The sequence below is a fragment of the Schistocerca cancellata genome, chromosome 3 (assembly GCF_023864275.1).
Source record: "Schistocerca cancellata isolate TAMUIC-IGC-003103 chromosome 3, iqSchCanc2.1, whole genome shotgun sequence".
Lineage (NCBI taxonomy): Eukaryota > Metazoa > Arthropoda > Insecta > Orthoptera > Acrididae > Schistocerca > Schistocerca cancellata.
Genome location: NC_064628.1, coordinates 280,975,595 through 280,991,214, shown reverse-complemented (window position 1 = coordinate 280,991,214; position 15,620 = coordinate 280,975,595). Strand labels below are relative to the sequence as shown.

The 15,620-nt window shown below is 45.2% G+C and overlaps 1 protein-coding gene across 1 annotated transcript in view; it reads left to right on the top strand.

The window, feature by feature from the left end:
• Positions 1-14,171: 14,171 nt before the first annotated feature.
• Positions 14,172-15,620, top strand: part of LOC126174944 (lysyl oxidase homolog 3) — a 135,998-nt gene continuing 134,549 nt past the window's right edge. Inside the window, exon 1 of the mRNA XM_049921401.1 lies at positions 14,172-14,850. Within this exon, the coding sequence (XP_049777358.1) occupies positions 14,667-14,850 (184 nt within the window). The 5' untranslated portion in view covers positions 14,172-14,666. The remainder of the gene's footprint in view (positions 14,851-15,620) is intronic.

Here is a 15,620-nt window from a genome sequence, read left to right as displayed (position 1 = left end):
CCTCCCCGCGAATACGAGTCTAGTGTGATAACTACTGCCCCACGTCGCTCGTTGCCTGCTCGATCACCATATTTCCCCAATCAAGCACATGCGGGATGTCATCGAACTACAACTTCAGCGTCATCCACAAACAGCGTTAACCTTCACCGTACTGACAGACTAAATGCAACAGGTATGAAACTCCATCCCACAAACTGACATCCGGACCTGTACAACACATTGCATGCACACGTTTGTGTGCTTGCATTCAACATTCTGACAGCTCCACCGGTTATGAACGTACCAGCATTTCACATTTGCAGCGGCTTATCCCGTGATTCCATTAACCTGTGATCTTGCAATGTTAATCAGTGAAATATACGAGGTGCATTCAAGTTCTAAGGCCTCCGATTTTTTTTATAATTAACTACTCACCCGAAATCGATGAAACTGGCGTTACTTCTCGACGTAATCGCCCTGCAGACGTACACATTTTTCACAACGCTGACGCCATGATTCCATGGCAGCGGCGAAGGTTTCTTTAGGAGTCTGTTTTCACCACTGGAAAATCGCTGAGGCAATAGCAGCACGGCTGGTGAATTTGCGGCCACGGAGAGTGTCTTTCATTGTTGGAAAAAGCCAAAAGTCATTAGGTGCCAGGTCAGGTGAGTAGGGAGCATGAGGAATCACTTCAAAGTTGTTATCACGAAGAAACTGTTGCGTAATGTGAGCTCGATGTGCGGGTGCGTTGTCTTGGTGAAACAGCACACGTGCAGCCCTTCCCGGACGTTTTTGTTGCAGTGCAGGAAGGAATTTGTTCTTCAAACATTTTCGTAGGATGTACCTGTTACCGTAGTGCCCTTTGGAACGCAATGGGTAAGGATTACGCCCTCGCTGTCCCAGAACATGGACACCATCATTTTTTCAGCACTGGCGGTTACCCAAAATTTTTTTGGTGGCGGTGAATCTGTGTGCTTCCATTGAGCTGACTGGCGCTTTGTTTCTGGATTGAAAAATGGCATCCACGTCCCTTCCATTGTCACAACCAACGAAAAGAAAGTCCAATTCATGCTGTCGTTGCGCGTCAACATTGCTTGGCAACATGCCACACGGGCAGCCATGTGGTCGTCCATCAGCATTCGTGGCACCCACCTGGATGACACTTTTCGCATTTTCAGGTCGTCATGCAGGATTGTGTGCACAGAACCCACAGAAATGCCAACTCTGGTGGCGATCTGTTCAACAGTCATTCGGCGATCCCCCAAAACAATTCTCTCCACTTTCTCGATCATGTCGTCAGACCGGCTTGTGCGAGCCCGAGGTTGTTTCGGTTTGTTGTCACACGATGTTCTGCCTTCATTAAACTGTCGCACCCACGAACGCACTTTAGACACATCCATAACTCCATCACCACACGTCTCCTTTAACTGTCAATGAACTTCAATTGGTTTCACACCACGCAAATTGAGAAAACGAATGATTGCACACGCTGTTCAAGTAAGGAAAACGTCGCCATTTTAAGTATTTAAAACAGTTCTCATTCTCGCCGCTGGCGGTAAAATTCCATCTGCCGTACGGTGCTGCCATCTCTGGGACGTATTGACAATGAACGCGGCCTCATTTTAAAACAATGCGCATGTTTCTATCTCTTTCCAGTCCAGAGAACTTGAATGCACCTCGTAGTATCTAGACAAATGTATTTCCGAAAGTTCATTACCCTACATTAATTATTTTTTAGTCTTGCGATTTTTTTTCGTCGGTGGACTATGTGCATATAAGCAAGAACTGAATTTGATTCGGGGGTTACACAGTAAAAGAGGAGGAGCTGAATTTGTATGTGATTTGAGGGTTGTACCTGGTAGGAAATTTAGCATGCAGAACTTCCAACTTCGGCAGCAACAATGACTCATTGCGCTCTGGGCATCGACTCGAAATGATCTTGGTTGACACTTACGGGTACATCTTTCCATGCTGCTTCAACTCTATGCCCGAGATCATCAATCGTAGAAGGTTACCAGAGGCGAGGTGCAAGTCTCTCGGTAGCCCATCATCAGACTGAAAGTTCTTGCCCCTTTTGTAAGAAAACCAACTTGCAGTAATATAGGACGAGCAAGTCCAATGCTCGTTTCTGTCACAAGAACACTGAAGAACACTGTCCAGAGTGATGCAGTAATATTAGCTGAACCAAATTTTTGGAGTGAATGTGACTTCTACACTGGTCAGAGGGTGCCGTGGCGTCTGGATCTTTGAAGTGTACACAGAAAGGCAAAAATTTCGTGCTCAATTATTCTCTAGGTGCTCTGCCAACAATAGAGGCCATAGAGACATTTGGTGACACACAATCCCCGAGAGTGAAGGCTGTCTCTTCCAGTAACTCGCCTAAATCACTACAAAATAACCGCAGAAAATGAATTAGTATTGCATAGCGATTGCGATAGTAACATCAAATTGTAACAGTTATGTCACAAGATGTTTTCATTGAGTGAGAGACCTGGAGAAAGCACTGGTCAATGCATCTTTCGAACACTGTGTATATCTAAGTAGTTCAGAATAGCACATGCAAAAAGGAGTTTTCCGTTCTCTTGTTGAAAGACAGCGTCAACGAGATCTCGAAGATAAAGTTCACTCACCTGCCTCAACATGTCAGAAATGTAACGAATAATGTCCAAATGACCAGCTGGGCGAACCAGAGCGTCGTGTTGTGAACCCAGTGGTACCCCACACCACCAAGCCAGTCGCTGGCTCCTCATAACGATGACGAATGCAATCGGACAATGTTCGTTCTCCATAAAGCCTTCCCACTGAGATGCACCAGTCTGGAAGGTCTTGGTCCAGTGCTGTCTTAGGGCGCACTGATGTCAGTGGACCTCTCTCTGTGCGGCTGCCTCGAGGGAAACCTCAACACTGCTCGCCATGCTGACAGTCGCCAGTCGTCTCACTTTCCGCGTGGATACTTATATTGCTAAAATTGTCAGTATGTGACACCGCTGTACGATACTGCACAGCCAAGCGAACAACACTCCTTTGTTGTCGGCTGCTTGTCGGACGGGGTGGCTGAGATCCCGCATGGCGTTTAGTATGGCTACCCTGAAACCATAAGTTCCATATTCGCATGATAGTTGTGAGATTACAACCAATGCGAGTAGCGATAAAGCGGAACAATGAACCACAGTCTCGATAGCCTACAAATCCCACGGCTGACGAATTCCAGCACGTTCTGGTAGACATTTCTCATTTTTACGCGAGTCGTTGCATGCTCTTCCACAAGCAACCAACATTCATATGCGTAATATTATTAGTTTGACGTTCGTTGCATCTTATTTTCATGGCAATGCATTTTTAATGGATGACAGTGTTATTCTTGAGAAAAAAAATCAACGATGGTTTTCACTCGTGGATTGGAGCCTGAATTTCAGCCTGAAATTGAGAGTGCTAGTCTAAACAAGTACAATGATGGTGACACCATTATTTATTCAAATTGTTGTTGTTGTGGTCTTCAGTCCTGAGACTGGTTTGATGCAGCTCTCCATGCTACTCTATCCTGTGCAAGCTTCTTCATCTCCCAGTACCTACTGCAACCTACATCCTTCTGAATCTGCTTAGTGTATTCATCTCTTGGTCTCCCTCTACGATTTTTACCCTCCACACTGCCCTCCAATGCTAAATTTGTGATCCCTTGATGCCTCAAAACATGTCCTACCAACCGATCCCTTCTTCTAGTCAAGTTGTGCCACAAACTTCTCTTCTCCCCAATCCTATTCAGTACCTCCTCATTAGTTACGTGATCTACCCACCTTATCTTCAGCATTCTTCTGTAGCACCACATTTCGAAAGCTTCTATTCTCTTCTTGTCCAAACTATTTATCGTCCATGTTTCACTTCCATACATGGCTACACTCCATACAAATACTTTCAGAAACGACTTCCTGACACTTAAATCTATACTCGATGTTAACAAATTCCTCTTCTTGAGAAACTCTTTCCTTGCCATTGCCAGTCTACATTTTATATCCTCTCTACTTCGACCATCATCGGTTATTTTACTCCCTAAATAGCAAAACTCCTTTACTACTTTAAGTGTCTCATTTCCTAATCTAATTCCCTCAGCATCACCCGACTTAATTTGACTACATTCCATTATCCTCGTTTTGCTTTTGTTGATGTTCATCTTATATCCTCCTTTCAATACACAGTCCATTCCGTTCAACTGCTCTTCCAAGTCCTTTGCTGTCTCTGACAGAATTACAATGTCATCGGCGAACCTCAAAGTTTTTACTTCTTCTCCATGAATTTTAATACCTACTCCGAATTTTTCTTTTGTTTCCTTTACTGCTTGCTCAATATACAGATTGAATAACATCGGGGAGAGGCTACAACCCTGTCTTACTCCTTTCCCAACCACTGCTTCCCTTTCATGTCCCTCTACTCTGATAACTGCCATCTGGTTTCTGTAGAAACTGTAAATAGCCTTTCGCTCCCTGTATTTTACCCCTGCCACCTTCAGAATTTGAAAGAGAGTATTCCAGTTAACATTGTCAAAAGCTTTCTCTAAGTCTACAAATGCTAGAAACGTAGGTTTGCCTTTTCTTAATCTTTCTTCTAAGATAAGTCGTAAGGTCAGTATTGCCTCACGTGTTCCAACATTTCTACGGAATCCAAACTGATCTTCCCCGAGGTCGGCTTCTACCAGTTTTTCCATTCGTCTGTAAAGAATTCGCGTTAGTATTTTGCATCTGTGACTTATTAAACTGATAGTTCGGTAATTTTCACATCTGTCAACACCTGATTTCTTTGGGATTGGAATTATTATATTCTTCTTGAAGTCTGAGGGTATTTCGCCTGTCTCATACATCGTGCTCACCAGATGGTAGAGTTTTGTCATGACTGGCTCTCCCGAGGCCATCAGTAGTTCTAATGGAATGTTGTCTACTCCCGGGGCCTTGTTTCGACTCAGGTCTTTCAGTGCTCGGTCAAACTCTTCACGCAGTATCTTATCTCCCATTTCGCCTTCATCTACATGCTCTTCCATTTCCATAATATTGTCATCAAGTACATCGCCCTTGTATAAACCCTCTATATACTCCTTCCACCTTTCTGCCTTCCCTTCTTTGCTTAGAACTGGGTTGCCATCTGAGCTCTTGATATTCATACAAGTGGTTCTCTTCTCTCCAAAGGTCTCTTTAATTTTCCTGTAGGCAGTATCTATCTTACTCCTAGTGAGACAAGCCTCTACATCCTTACATTTGTCCTCTAGCCATCCCTGCTTATCCATTTTGCACTTCCTGTCAATCTCATTTTTGAGACGTCTGTATTCCTTTTTGCCTGCTTCATTTATGGCATTTTTATATTTTCTCCTTTCATCAATTAAATTCAATATTTCTTCTGTTACCCAAGGATTTCTATTAGCCCTCGTCTTTTTACCTACTTGATCCTCTGCTGCCTTCACTACTTCATCCCTCAGAGCTACCCATTCTTCTTCTACTGTATTTCTTTCCCCCATTCCTGTCAATTGTTCCCTTATGCTCTCCCTGAAACTCTCTACAACCTCTGGTTCTTTCAGTTTATCCAGGTCCCGTCTCCTTAAATTCCCACCTTTCTGCAGTTTCTTCAGTTTCAATCTGCAGTTCATAACCAATAGATTGTGGTCAGAATCCACATCTGCCCCAGGAAATGTCTTACAATTTAAAACCTGGTTCCTAAATCTCTGTCTGACCATTATATAATCTATCTGATACCTACTAGTATCTCCAGGATTCTTCCAGGTATACAACCTTCTTTTATGATTCTTGAACCAAGTGTTGGCTATGATTAAGTTATGCTCTGTGCAAAATTCTACAAGGCGGCTTCCTCTTTCATTCCTTCCCCCCAATCCATATTCACCTACTATGTTTCCTTCTCTCCCTTTTCCTACTGACGAATTCCAGTCACCCATGACTATTAAATTTTCGTCTCCTTTCACTACCTGAATAATTTCTTTTATCTCGTCATACATTTCATCTATTTCTTCATCATCTGCAGAGGTAGTTGGCATATAAGCTTGTACTACTGTAGTAGGCATGGGCTTTGTGTCTATCTTGGCCACAATAATGCGTTCACTATGCTGTTTGTAGTAGCTAACCCGCACTCCTATTTTTTTATTCATTATTAAACCTACTCCTGCATTACCCCTATTTGATTTTGTATTTATAACCCTGTAATCACCTGACCAAAAGTCTTGTTCCTCCTGCCACCGAACTTCACTAATTCCCACTATATCTAACTTTAACCTATCCATTTCCCTTTTTAAATTTTCTAACCTACCTGCCCGATTAAGGGATCTGACATTCCACGCTCCGATCCGTAGAACGCCAGTTTTCTTTCTCCTGATAACGACGTCCTCCTGAGTAGTCCCCGCCCGGAGATCCGAATGGGGGACTATTTTACCTCCGGAATATTTTACCCAAGAGGACGCCATCATCATTTAATCATACAGTAGAGCTGCATGTCCTCGGGAAAAATTACGGCTGTAGTTTCCCCTTGCTTTCAGCCGTTCGCAGTACCAGCACAGCAAGGCCGTTTTGGTTAATGTTACAAGGCCAGATCAGTCAATCATCCAGACTGTTGCCCCTGCAACTACTGAAAAGGCTGCTGCCCCTCTTCAGGAACCACATGTTTGTCTGGCCTCTCAACAGATACCCCTCCGTTGTGGTTGCACCTACGGTACGGCCATCTGTATCGCTGAGGCACGCAAGCCTCCCCACCAGCGGCAAGGTCCATGGTTCATGGGGGGATTTTTATTCAAATAAACAGCTGAAAATTAATGTAAACAAACGTATGGAGAAAGTACGCGGAACTGAAGCTGTAAGTAGGCTGTTTATGTTTTCTTATTGGCAACGTTACGTAGCGCTCTGTATGAAAATCACTGGCTGTGCTGTGTGCAGTCTGTGGCTAGTTTGCATTGTTGTCTGCCATTGTAGTGTTGGGCAGTTGGCTGTTAACAGCGCGCGTAGCGTTGCGCAGTTGGAGGTGAGCCGCCAGCAGTGGTGGATGTGAGGAGAGAGATGGTGGAGTTTTAAAATTTGCAATACTGGATATCATGAACTGCTATATACATTATGATTTTTGAACACTATTGAGGTAAATACATTGTTTGTTCTCTATTAAAGTCTTTCATTTGCTAACTATGCCTATCAGTAGTTAGTGCCCTCCGTAGTTTGAATCTTTTATTTAGCTGGCAGTAGTGGCGCTCGCTGTATTGCAGTAGTTCGAGTAACGAAGATTTTTGGTGAGGTAAGTGATATGTGAAACGTATAGGTTAATGTTAGTCAAGGCCATTCTTTTGTAGGGATTATTGAAAGTCAGATTCCGTTGCGCTAAAAATATTGTGTGTCAGTTTAAGCACAGTCCTGTATAATTTTTCAAAGGGGACGTTTCAAAGCATGAAAGGGTAAACTGATTGGAGGGCAATTCTCGAATGTACGGCCAGATCTGTCCAATATGCACAATGTTTCGGCAAACGACCACGTCACCATCAACAACTGTGCTGATTACCTAATTGCGTTCGCCTCTTAGGGAGTTTAGCGGCAACAGATTTGAATGGGTATGTCTGAGGATGCTAATCATGGCCGATAGAAAGCTCACAATATGACTCTCTTGTTGTCTCTGGCAGTCCTTATAAAGCATCACGCTTTTGTTTCGATGATAAGATTACGATCTCTCCGCACCAATGCCATGTGACGTTACATTTCATGAACAACTTTCCATGGCTATATATATATATATACAGGGTGTCCCAGCTATATTGTCCACCCAAAATATCCCTGGAACAATAACAGCTATTGGAAAACGACTTTCACCGGTATCAATGTAGGGCTGGGCCCCATGAATGTACATATTTGGAAGCATTGTCCCTGGGTGTAGTCACGTGTGGCTCCTCTACTGCCGTGTTTCTCTAAAGTAAAATCTTCTGACTATTAGGTTGTATAGTATTCCCCTCCAAAATCTTCTTCAATGATCGAAGTTTCGGACCTTCTATTAGGATTATCTTCATGAGTCATTTGGTGTTCCCATCAACATCAAGATCTTTAGTGAATGGAGGAAACTGGCCTAATCTTGTGTAGGTGATTCCACATGGCTCGTAAGTATTTAACAAAACTCGTATTTGAAAACTGACAAAAGCTTCTAATAAACTAATTATTTATTTACTGGTTTCGGTTATGCGGTTATCTCCAGGTATAATAAAATAATTTGCGGTACATTTCGAGCCTTTCCATGCAGGCTGTAGGTGATGAGAAGATAGAAACCGGTACTAAATAAATAATTATTTTATCAGCTGCTCTTTGCAGGTTTGAAGTGTGACATTTTTCAAATAATTGAAGTTTGTTGAAAGAACTACCCAGTATTTGGATGAAATAACATCGGAAAAACACAGACGCGTGAAACATGGATGTCACGGAAGTGTTTATAAGACCGTCGTATGCGTGTTTGTCGAATATATATACTGGGTGCGGGGAAAAGGGCAAATGGCGATTTTATTTCCCTTTTTTCGATACGTTGGACAAGCATGGCTGAAAACTGAATTTAGTTTCATTGGTGGTTAAGAGAAAGTTTCACTCGGAAATGTATTGCATTTAAGGTGAGTACAATTTTAGAGACCTTTTAGCCAAAGCCAGGCGAGCAGGTAGTCTGTCGGGGGAATCCCAGTTGGGTGTATTTGAGAGGGGATTTTCAGTTCGAAATTTCTTGACAACCAATGGAAACTTCCCAAAAATGTTGCTCAGAGAATCAGGATTTTTTATTTATTTGTGAGATATTACGAAGACCTACAGCATGTTCAAGTATCCGTGCATGTATGTAACTCAGTGAAACCGATAACTCGTTCGACTTGCGTCGTCCACCTACCATCTACTTCTGAGCGAGCAAAATATACTCCGTTTCTTTCTTTGATCGGCATTTACATTCTCCTCTCTAGGGGGTACTGACAGTGGCCAAACTACCGCTCTTCAGCATTACGATTTCATAATTTTAAAATAAAATACTGAAAAGATTAACGGAGGTGACAAAGTTCATGATAAGGTGGAAGTTAAGGGATGTGCAATCTTTTCATTATGAGGATGATATGATAGAATCTGCTGGACAGAGCTATGATGTGAAAAATAGTGGAGAGGATGATACGAAAAAGGATGGGGATTATGGGGGAGAGAAGTGATAGGTGGGATGTATGTGTTAAAGAGATAAGTGCGTCGACACCTGAGCAAGGAACATACCGGTTGGCAAAAAAGAATGTTTAGCACAACAAAAAGACAGATCGTCAGCTTGAAACGTCCCCTTAGAAAAATTATAGATGACTGTGCTTAAATTGACACACAATATTTTTAGCGCAACGGAATCTGACTTTCAATAATCCCTACAAAAGAATGGCCCTGACTAACATTAACCTATACCTTTCACAAATCACTTACCTCACAAAAATCTTCGTTACTCAAGCTACTGCAATACAGCGAGCGCCACTACTGCCAGCTAAATAAAAGATTCAAACTACTGAAGGCACTAACTACTGATAGGCATAGTTGGCAAATGAAAGATTTTGATAGAGAACAAACAATGTATTTACCTTCATAGTGTTCCAAAGTCATAATATATACATATATATATATATATATATATATATATATATATATATATATATATATATATATATATATATATATATATATAACAGCCAACTGCCCAACACTACAATAGCCAACAACAATGCAAAACAGCCACAGACTGCACACAGCACAGCCAGTGATTTTCATACAGAGCGCTATGTGGCGTTACCACTATAAAAACCGAAACAGTCTGCTTACAAGCTGCATATGTTAAAATATAAAAGGCTGATTTATTGATTAATCAAAATATAGACACAGATAAATGAAAAATGAGTGTTGTACACGCATATATAAATGCAGATAGAGAGTTGTATAAGATAAAACGTAAAAGGCCACTATGATGACTGATTAAAATAGATACATAGGTGAGTGAAGTGACGAGTGGATGTAGACTACCAGGGATAAGAGTATCATGGTGGTTTTTGTGTGGATGGGTGTTTGGAGGAGGGTTTTGGGAAGGTTGAGGAGGGATGCGTTTCTGAATCAAGATTTAGGAAGTGGGTGGAGACGAGTGAGGGGAAGGGGCCCCTGATAAGGGGGGGGATGGTAGTAACCTCCTAGATGTGGTAAGACGGGTGTATACCAAGCTGTATTTCAAGGTAACTGGGAAGGCGATTAAAATTTCGTTGGGAGATGACATGGAGGGTGTGGAAGTGTAGTGGTGGGCCAGGGTGGTGTTAGAGGTGCAGCAGAGTATCAGGACCAGTGATTGGCTCTGAGCACTATGCGACTTAACTTCTAAGGTCATCAGTCGCCTAGAACTTAGAACTAATTAAACCTAACTAACCTAAGGACATCACACACATCCATGCCCGAGGCAGGATTCGAACCTGCGACCGTAGCGGTCGCTCTGTTCCAGACTGTAGCGCCCAGAACCGCACGGCCACTCCGGCCGGCTCAGGATCAGTGAGCAGAGGGGATCTAGGGGATGAGTAGTGTCGAGTTTATGGGTAATGTAGAATATTCAGAGATGTTCAAGATGGAAGAGTAGAGTGGAGAATTTTATAAGTTGGTAGAGGATGTGGGTGGATGAGGGTAAGGAATCGAAAGGCTAGGTGGAGTGCATAGCGTTAGAGGATCTGTAGTGTTTGATAAAAGGCGGGAGGAGAGGAAGTTCATGGCACATTTTCATAGTAGAGGATGGGTCAGATCAGGCCATTGTTGGTGTGGAGGACTGTGGAAGGGTAAAATCCCCATTTTCAGATAGTCAATAGTTTTAGTAATTTTAGTCTATTGTGGGCTTTATGTTGAATGTTAGTCAGCGATCAAGTATTCGTCCCACGTATTTTAGTGTGTTAGTTAACCGGATGGGACGGTTGTAGAGGAGAGAGGACAGATCCTGGGGCACAACTGCTGTGGGATGGAAGATACAGGAATTGGTGCAATTGATGGTGACATAAGACGGACTGTTAGAGAGAAAGGATGCAGTGATACGAACATATTTTTGGGAAGTGCGTTGGTCTAGAGCTTAGAGAGAAGTTCGGAATGCCATACAGGCTCATATGCTTTCTCGAGCCAAGGAGAAAAATGGGGGATTTTTGGTCGTTGATTTTGTGGGATAGGAGATGCGTAAGTTCAGGAGTTGGTCACTGGAGGAGATATTGGGATGGAAACCACACAGATGGGCGGGAATTGGTAGGTTTTGTTGTTGACCTTTATGGATACGTCGAGACAGGATGGACTCAAAACATTGCTGAACACAGAAGTGAGGCTGATAGGACGGTAAAAAGGATGTGTCGGGAGAGGTTTTTCACGGCTCGGGATAGAAATCGGTGTAACGGATTATATTATAAAGGGTGGCCAAGATTTCGTGGAAGGAGGGGGGTCATTCTTTCAGGTGTCTATAGGTCATGCTGTTGTGACTGGGAACGGTGTTGCATTTGTTATGGGCTGTCTGTTAAATGGCTTGTGTTGTTATTGGAGTACTGAGTTCAGATTGTGGGCTGTTGCCGAGGTACTGGAAGCTAGGAGCGAGGGGTGGAAAGGTATTGATACTCCCGTGGACTGTAGGGGATAAGGAGGAATCTGGGATGGTGAATGTGTCAGGGAGATAGGATGCAAAGTGGTAGGTTTTGCTTAGAAAGTAGGGGGCGGGGTGATTATCGTCCAGGAGGAGCAGGGGTATTGCCAGTAAGACAGTGAAATGCCTTCCAGTAACTGGAAGACTTTATGGGCAGTGTATCTTTGCGGTTTGTGCATGTTTGGAGCCAAACGTCGTGTTTCTCTGCGATCAGCAGATTTCGGATGTGTCGTTGTAGTTGTCAGAGGCGTGGAAATGAGACTCGATCATGGGTGTGCGGGGAGGATCAGTAAAGGCGACGGATTCACGGAGGAGTGGAAGAGCACGTGGAGGGAGTATGGAACAGTGCGTATAGATGGGCTTCGTCGGACTGTGGTAAGTTGTGACATTAGACGAGGTGTTTTTGTATCAAGGTGGCAGCATGGTTGATGTCATTGGTAGGATAACGGAAGGCTTCCGAGTTGGATAGCACGAATTCCTTGTAGGCACCCCAGTTGGTATGGGAGTAGCATGTGGTCGGGAGAGGCAGAGGGAGTCTGTGCACAGGTTGGATACGTGTTGCGGGGGGTGGTGAGTAGGACAGCGTGATGGTCGCTTCCAGTGGGAGGAATTTAGGAGAGGTGAGGATAACATCAGGAGTGAAATTGCTTTCAGGGCGAGTATGCAAGGGGAGAGGGACTATATCATCGTAGAGGGGGCCAGTGGAAATGGAAATGAGCGTTTGGCGTCATTGGCCGGGAGGCCCCTCGCGGGGCAGGTCCGGCCGCCTTGGCGCAGGTCTTATTACATTCGGCGCCACATTGGGCGACCTGCACGCCGGATGGGGATGAAATGATGATGAACACAACACAACACCCAGTCCCTGAGCGGAGAAAATCTCCGACCCAGCCGGGAATCGAACCCGGGCCCAGAGGACGGCAATCCGTCACGCTGACCACTCAGCTACTGGGGCGGACAGGGGGCCAGTAAACCAACACTACGGATTTTCTATGGATGTTAAGGTCAGCAGCAATAATATAGGTCGAAAAAGTATGGTCCGTGTGGATAAGGAAGTCATATGGAACGGGATGATGTGGTTGGACATTTATGGTTTTGAGGAAGAGAGAGAAAATAAGGAGTTCAGTAGGAGTACTGTAGAGGAGCTGTGGCTGAACAGGTATGTTCTTGCGGTGGTCAATAGCAACTCTGCCACAGGGCCTGGGGAGTGGCTTATCTGTCTGGTGGAGGATGTATGGCGAAATGTAGATATTATGACGAGGTTGAGGGAAAGTTTCATTCAGGAGGAAAGCATCAATATGATGTTGGGATAGGGTTTGCTTGAAGAGGTGTTCGTTGGCTCAAAAGGAGCGGATATTGTGGAATAGACATTATACTTCTTTTACGACATGGTTTAGGTGAAGAAGGGATGGCGTGGATGGGTGGTTGGGGTTGATTTAAACAAAGGTGTAGAGATGGGTGAAAAGAAAGTGGATCTGGTTTTGGCAATAGGTGACTTGTGTATTGAAGTGGAAGGAAGAGTGGGCACGAAGGGAAATTTGGTGTAGAGCGAGTGGCCTCTATAAAGGGTGGATGCTTTGAAGAACTATGATAATAAAATGGATGATGTTTTCAGCTGTGGGAGGTGGGCGGAGGGAGCTGTTGGTGTCGGGAGTGTTGATGGGAACTACCAGCACAGGCTGGAAGGTGGAGGTCGATCCTCGCACTTGCAACAAAAGGTCGAGTGGGGAAGGTTAAAGTAATTACTCGAGGTTGGAAAAGCGAGGTCAGGATATTGTTTGAGGAAAGGGTGGGATTTACAATGGGGGCCGGTGGGAGGGTTTGTACAGTCACTGCTTATTTAGTCGTTATATATAAGGCATCTTTGATAGTTGTAGGATTCATGGCAGGATTTGGATGGTTCGACAGGGTGTCGCCATTTGTTGATTGGAGCCCCATGGTTGAGAAGGTAGTCGATTGTGGATGGAAAATGGTTCAAATGGCTGTAAGCACTATGGGGCTTAACATCTGAGGTCACCAGTCCCCTAGAGTTAGAACTACTTAAACCTAACTAACCTAAGGACATCACACATATCCATGCCCGAGGCAGGATTCGAACCTGCGACCGTAGCAGCCGCTTGGTTCCGGACTGAAGCGCCTTGAACCGCTCGGCCACAGCGGCCGCCTTTCTGGATGGAGATTCAGTGAAGATGTGCACTTTTAAGGTTGAGCCAGAGACGTCAATTGGACTGTAGGCTGACGCATTTAATTAACGGATCTACTTTATTTTGCAGTGATAGGTGTTAAGATGCACAGCTGCTCCCAAATGTCCCTCCTCCTTACTCCGTCTACGAAGTGTAGCAAGAATGATGTCATATACACGAACAGTCTTTTGCAAGCTGTTTGCGCGACAAGGCGACCGCTCCTGCGGCGAGTGTTGACAGGCGGCGCGCCCTCCTTTTTGCTGGCCCGGCGGCGCGGGGCGGCGCGTGCAGAGCGCCGCAGGAGGTCGCCGCGGGGTGACGTCAGGCGCGTCGGCTGCAGCGGCCATAAAGAGCGCCGGGCAGGCGCGGGTCTGCACAGTGACCGGCAGACCGCGGCAGTCGTCACCACAGCGTCCGCTCATGGGATAGGCCACCGCCGACCGCACCTGCGTGACCGACCCGGCTTCTGGCCGGTACCTGCCGCATGCTCTCCAGGTGAACGTCGCTCCAGGGCGCTGAATCTGCAGCAGCTGGACCTCACCGCTACTTGGCTGACTCAGGTGGCGAACCTAGCGATACCAGTATTCCGACACGCTGCAGACGTGACTCTCACTGCGTTTGTTTGCCGTTAATTCTTGCGTTGCTACACGACGTATGTGGTGCTGACAGTGAATTCCGGACCCTTTTTAGTGAGCTTTTAGCGTCTGTTTTGTCGCAGCGAGGGTTTAGTGTTAACCGAAACGCGGCAGCTGTTGGCGTTCGTCGTTCGTATAGCAGTTTTTTTTTTTTTTGTTTTCGACTTTTGGGCGGTAGTGGTCGTCAGCCCGCAGCGCAGGAAGAGAGAAGACGCCCGCGATGCGGCTGCTGAGATACTGCGCGCTGGCGTGCGCGCTGCACCTGGCCTCGGCGGCGGCCAACAACGAGACGGCGACCGGGGCGGTGCGCCAGCAGAAGGCGCTCCAGCTGCGCAAGCAGATGCGCCGGCTGCGGAAGCACGAGGGCGCCGTCAGGCTCGTCAACGGCGACGACGAGCACGAAGGTAATCTGCTGCTGCAATGTGTGCGAGATCCTAAGAAACGTTTTAAGCTCGAACATCGCTACGTTCCTGGAGCAGAAATCCAGATTCAGCAGACATCAACTGTGTGGAACACAGATTTATTCACGCCCGATATCTTGCAAACAGACGATACACGCGTAAAGGTAAGCGTTGCTCCTAGACCTCCGTTAGGCGTACCACATTCTCCACAGTGCCGATGGTACTGTTACCGACGACTGTGCCGCTTAAGCGGAGTTATTGAACGCAGTTTTCCGAAATTCCTTCACCAGGGAAGACGAATGGAATATTCCAGAATTTGAAACACGAAAAGCTGCTAGCATGAGTTTCTTAGAAGTAGATACCTTAGGGGTTGCGAAGCAACTCAAATCGCTTGATACGGGCAAGTCTTCAGATCCAGATTGTATACCGATGAGGTTCCTTTCAGATTACGCTGATACAATAGCTCCCTACTTAGCAATCATATACAACCGCTCGCTCACCGATAGATCTGTACCTGCAGATTGGAAAATTGCGCAGGTCGCACCAGTGTTTAAGAAGGGTAGTAGGAGTATTCCATCGAACTACAGACCTATATCATTGACGTCGGTTTGCAGTAACGTTTTGGAGCATGTACTGTATTCAAACATTATGAATCACCTCGAAGGGAACGATCTATTGATACGCAATCAGCATGGTTTCAGAAAACATAATTCTTGTGCAACGCAGTTAGCTCTTTATTCGCACGAAGTAATGGCCGCTATCGACAGGGGATC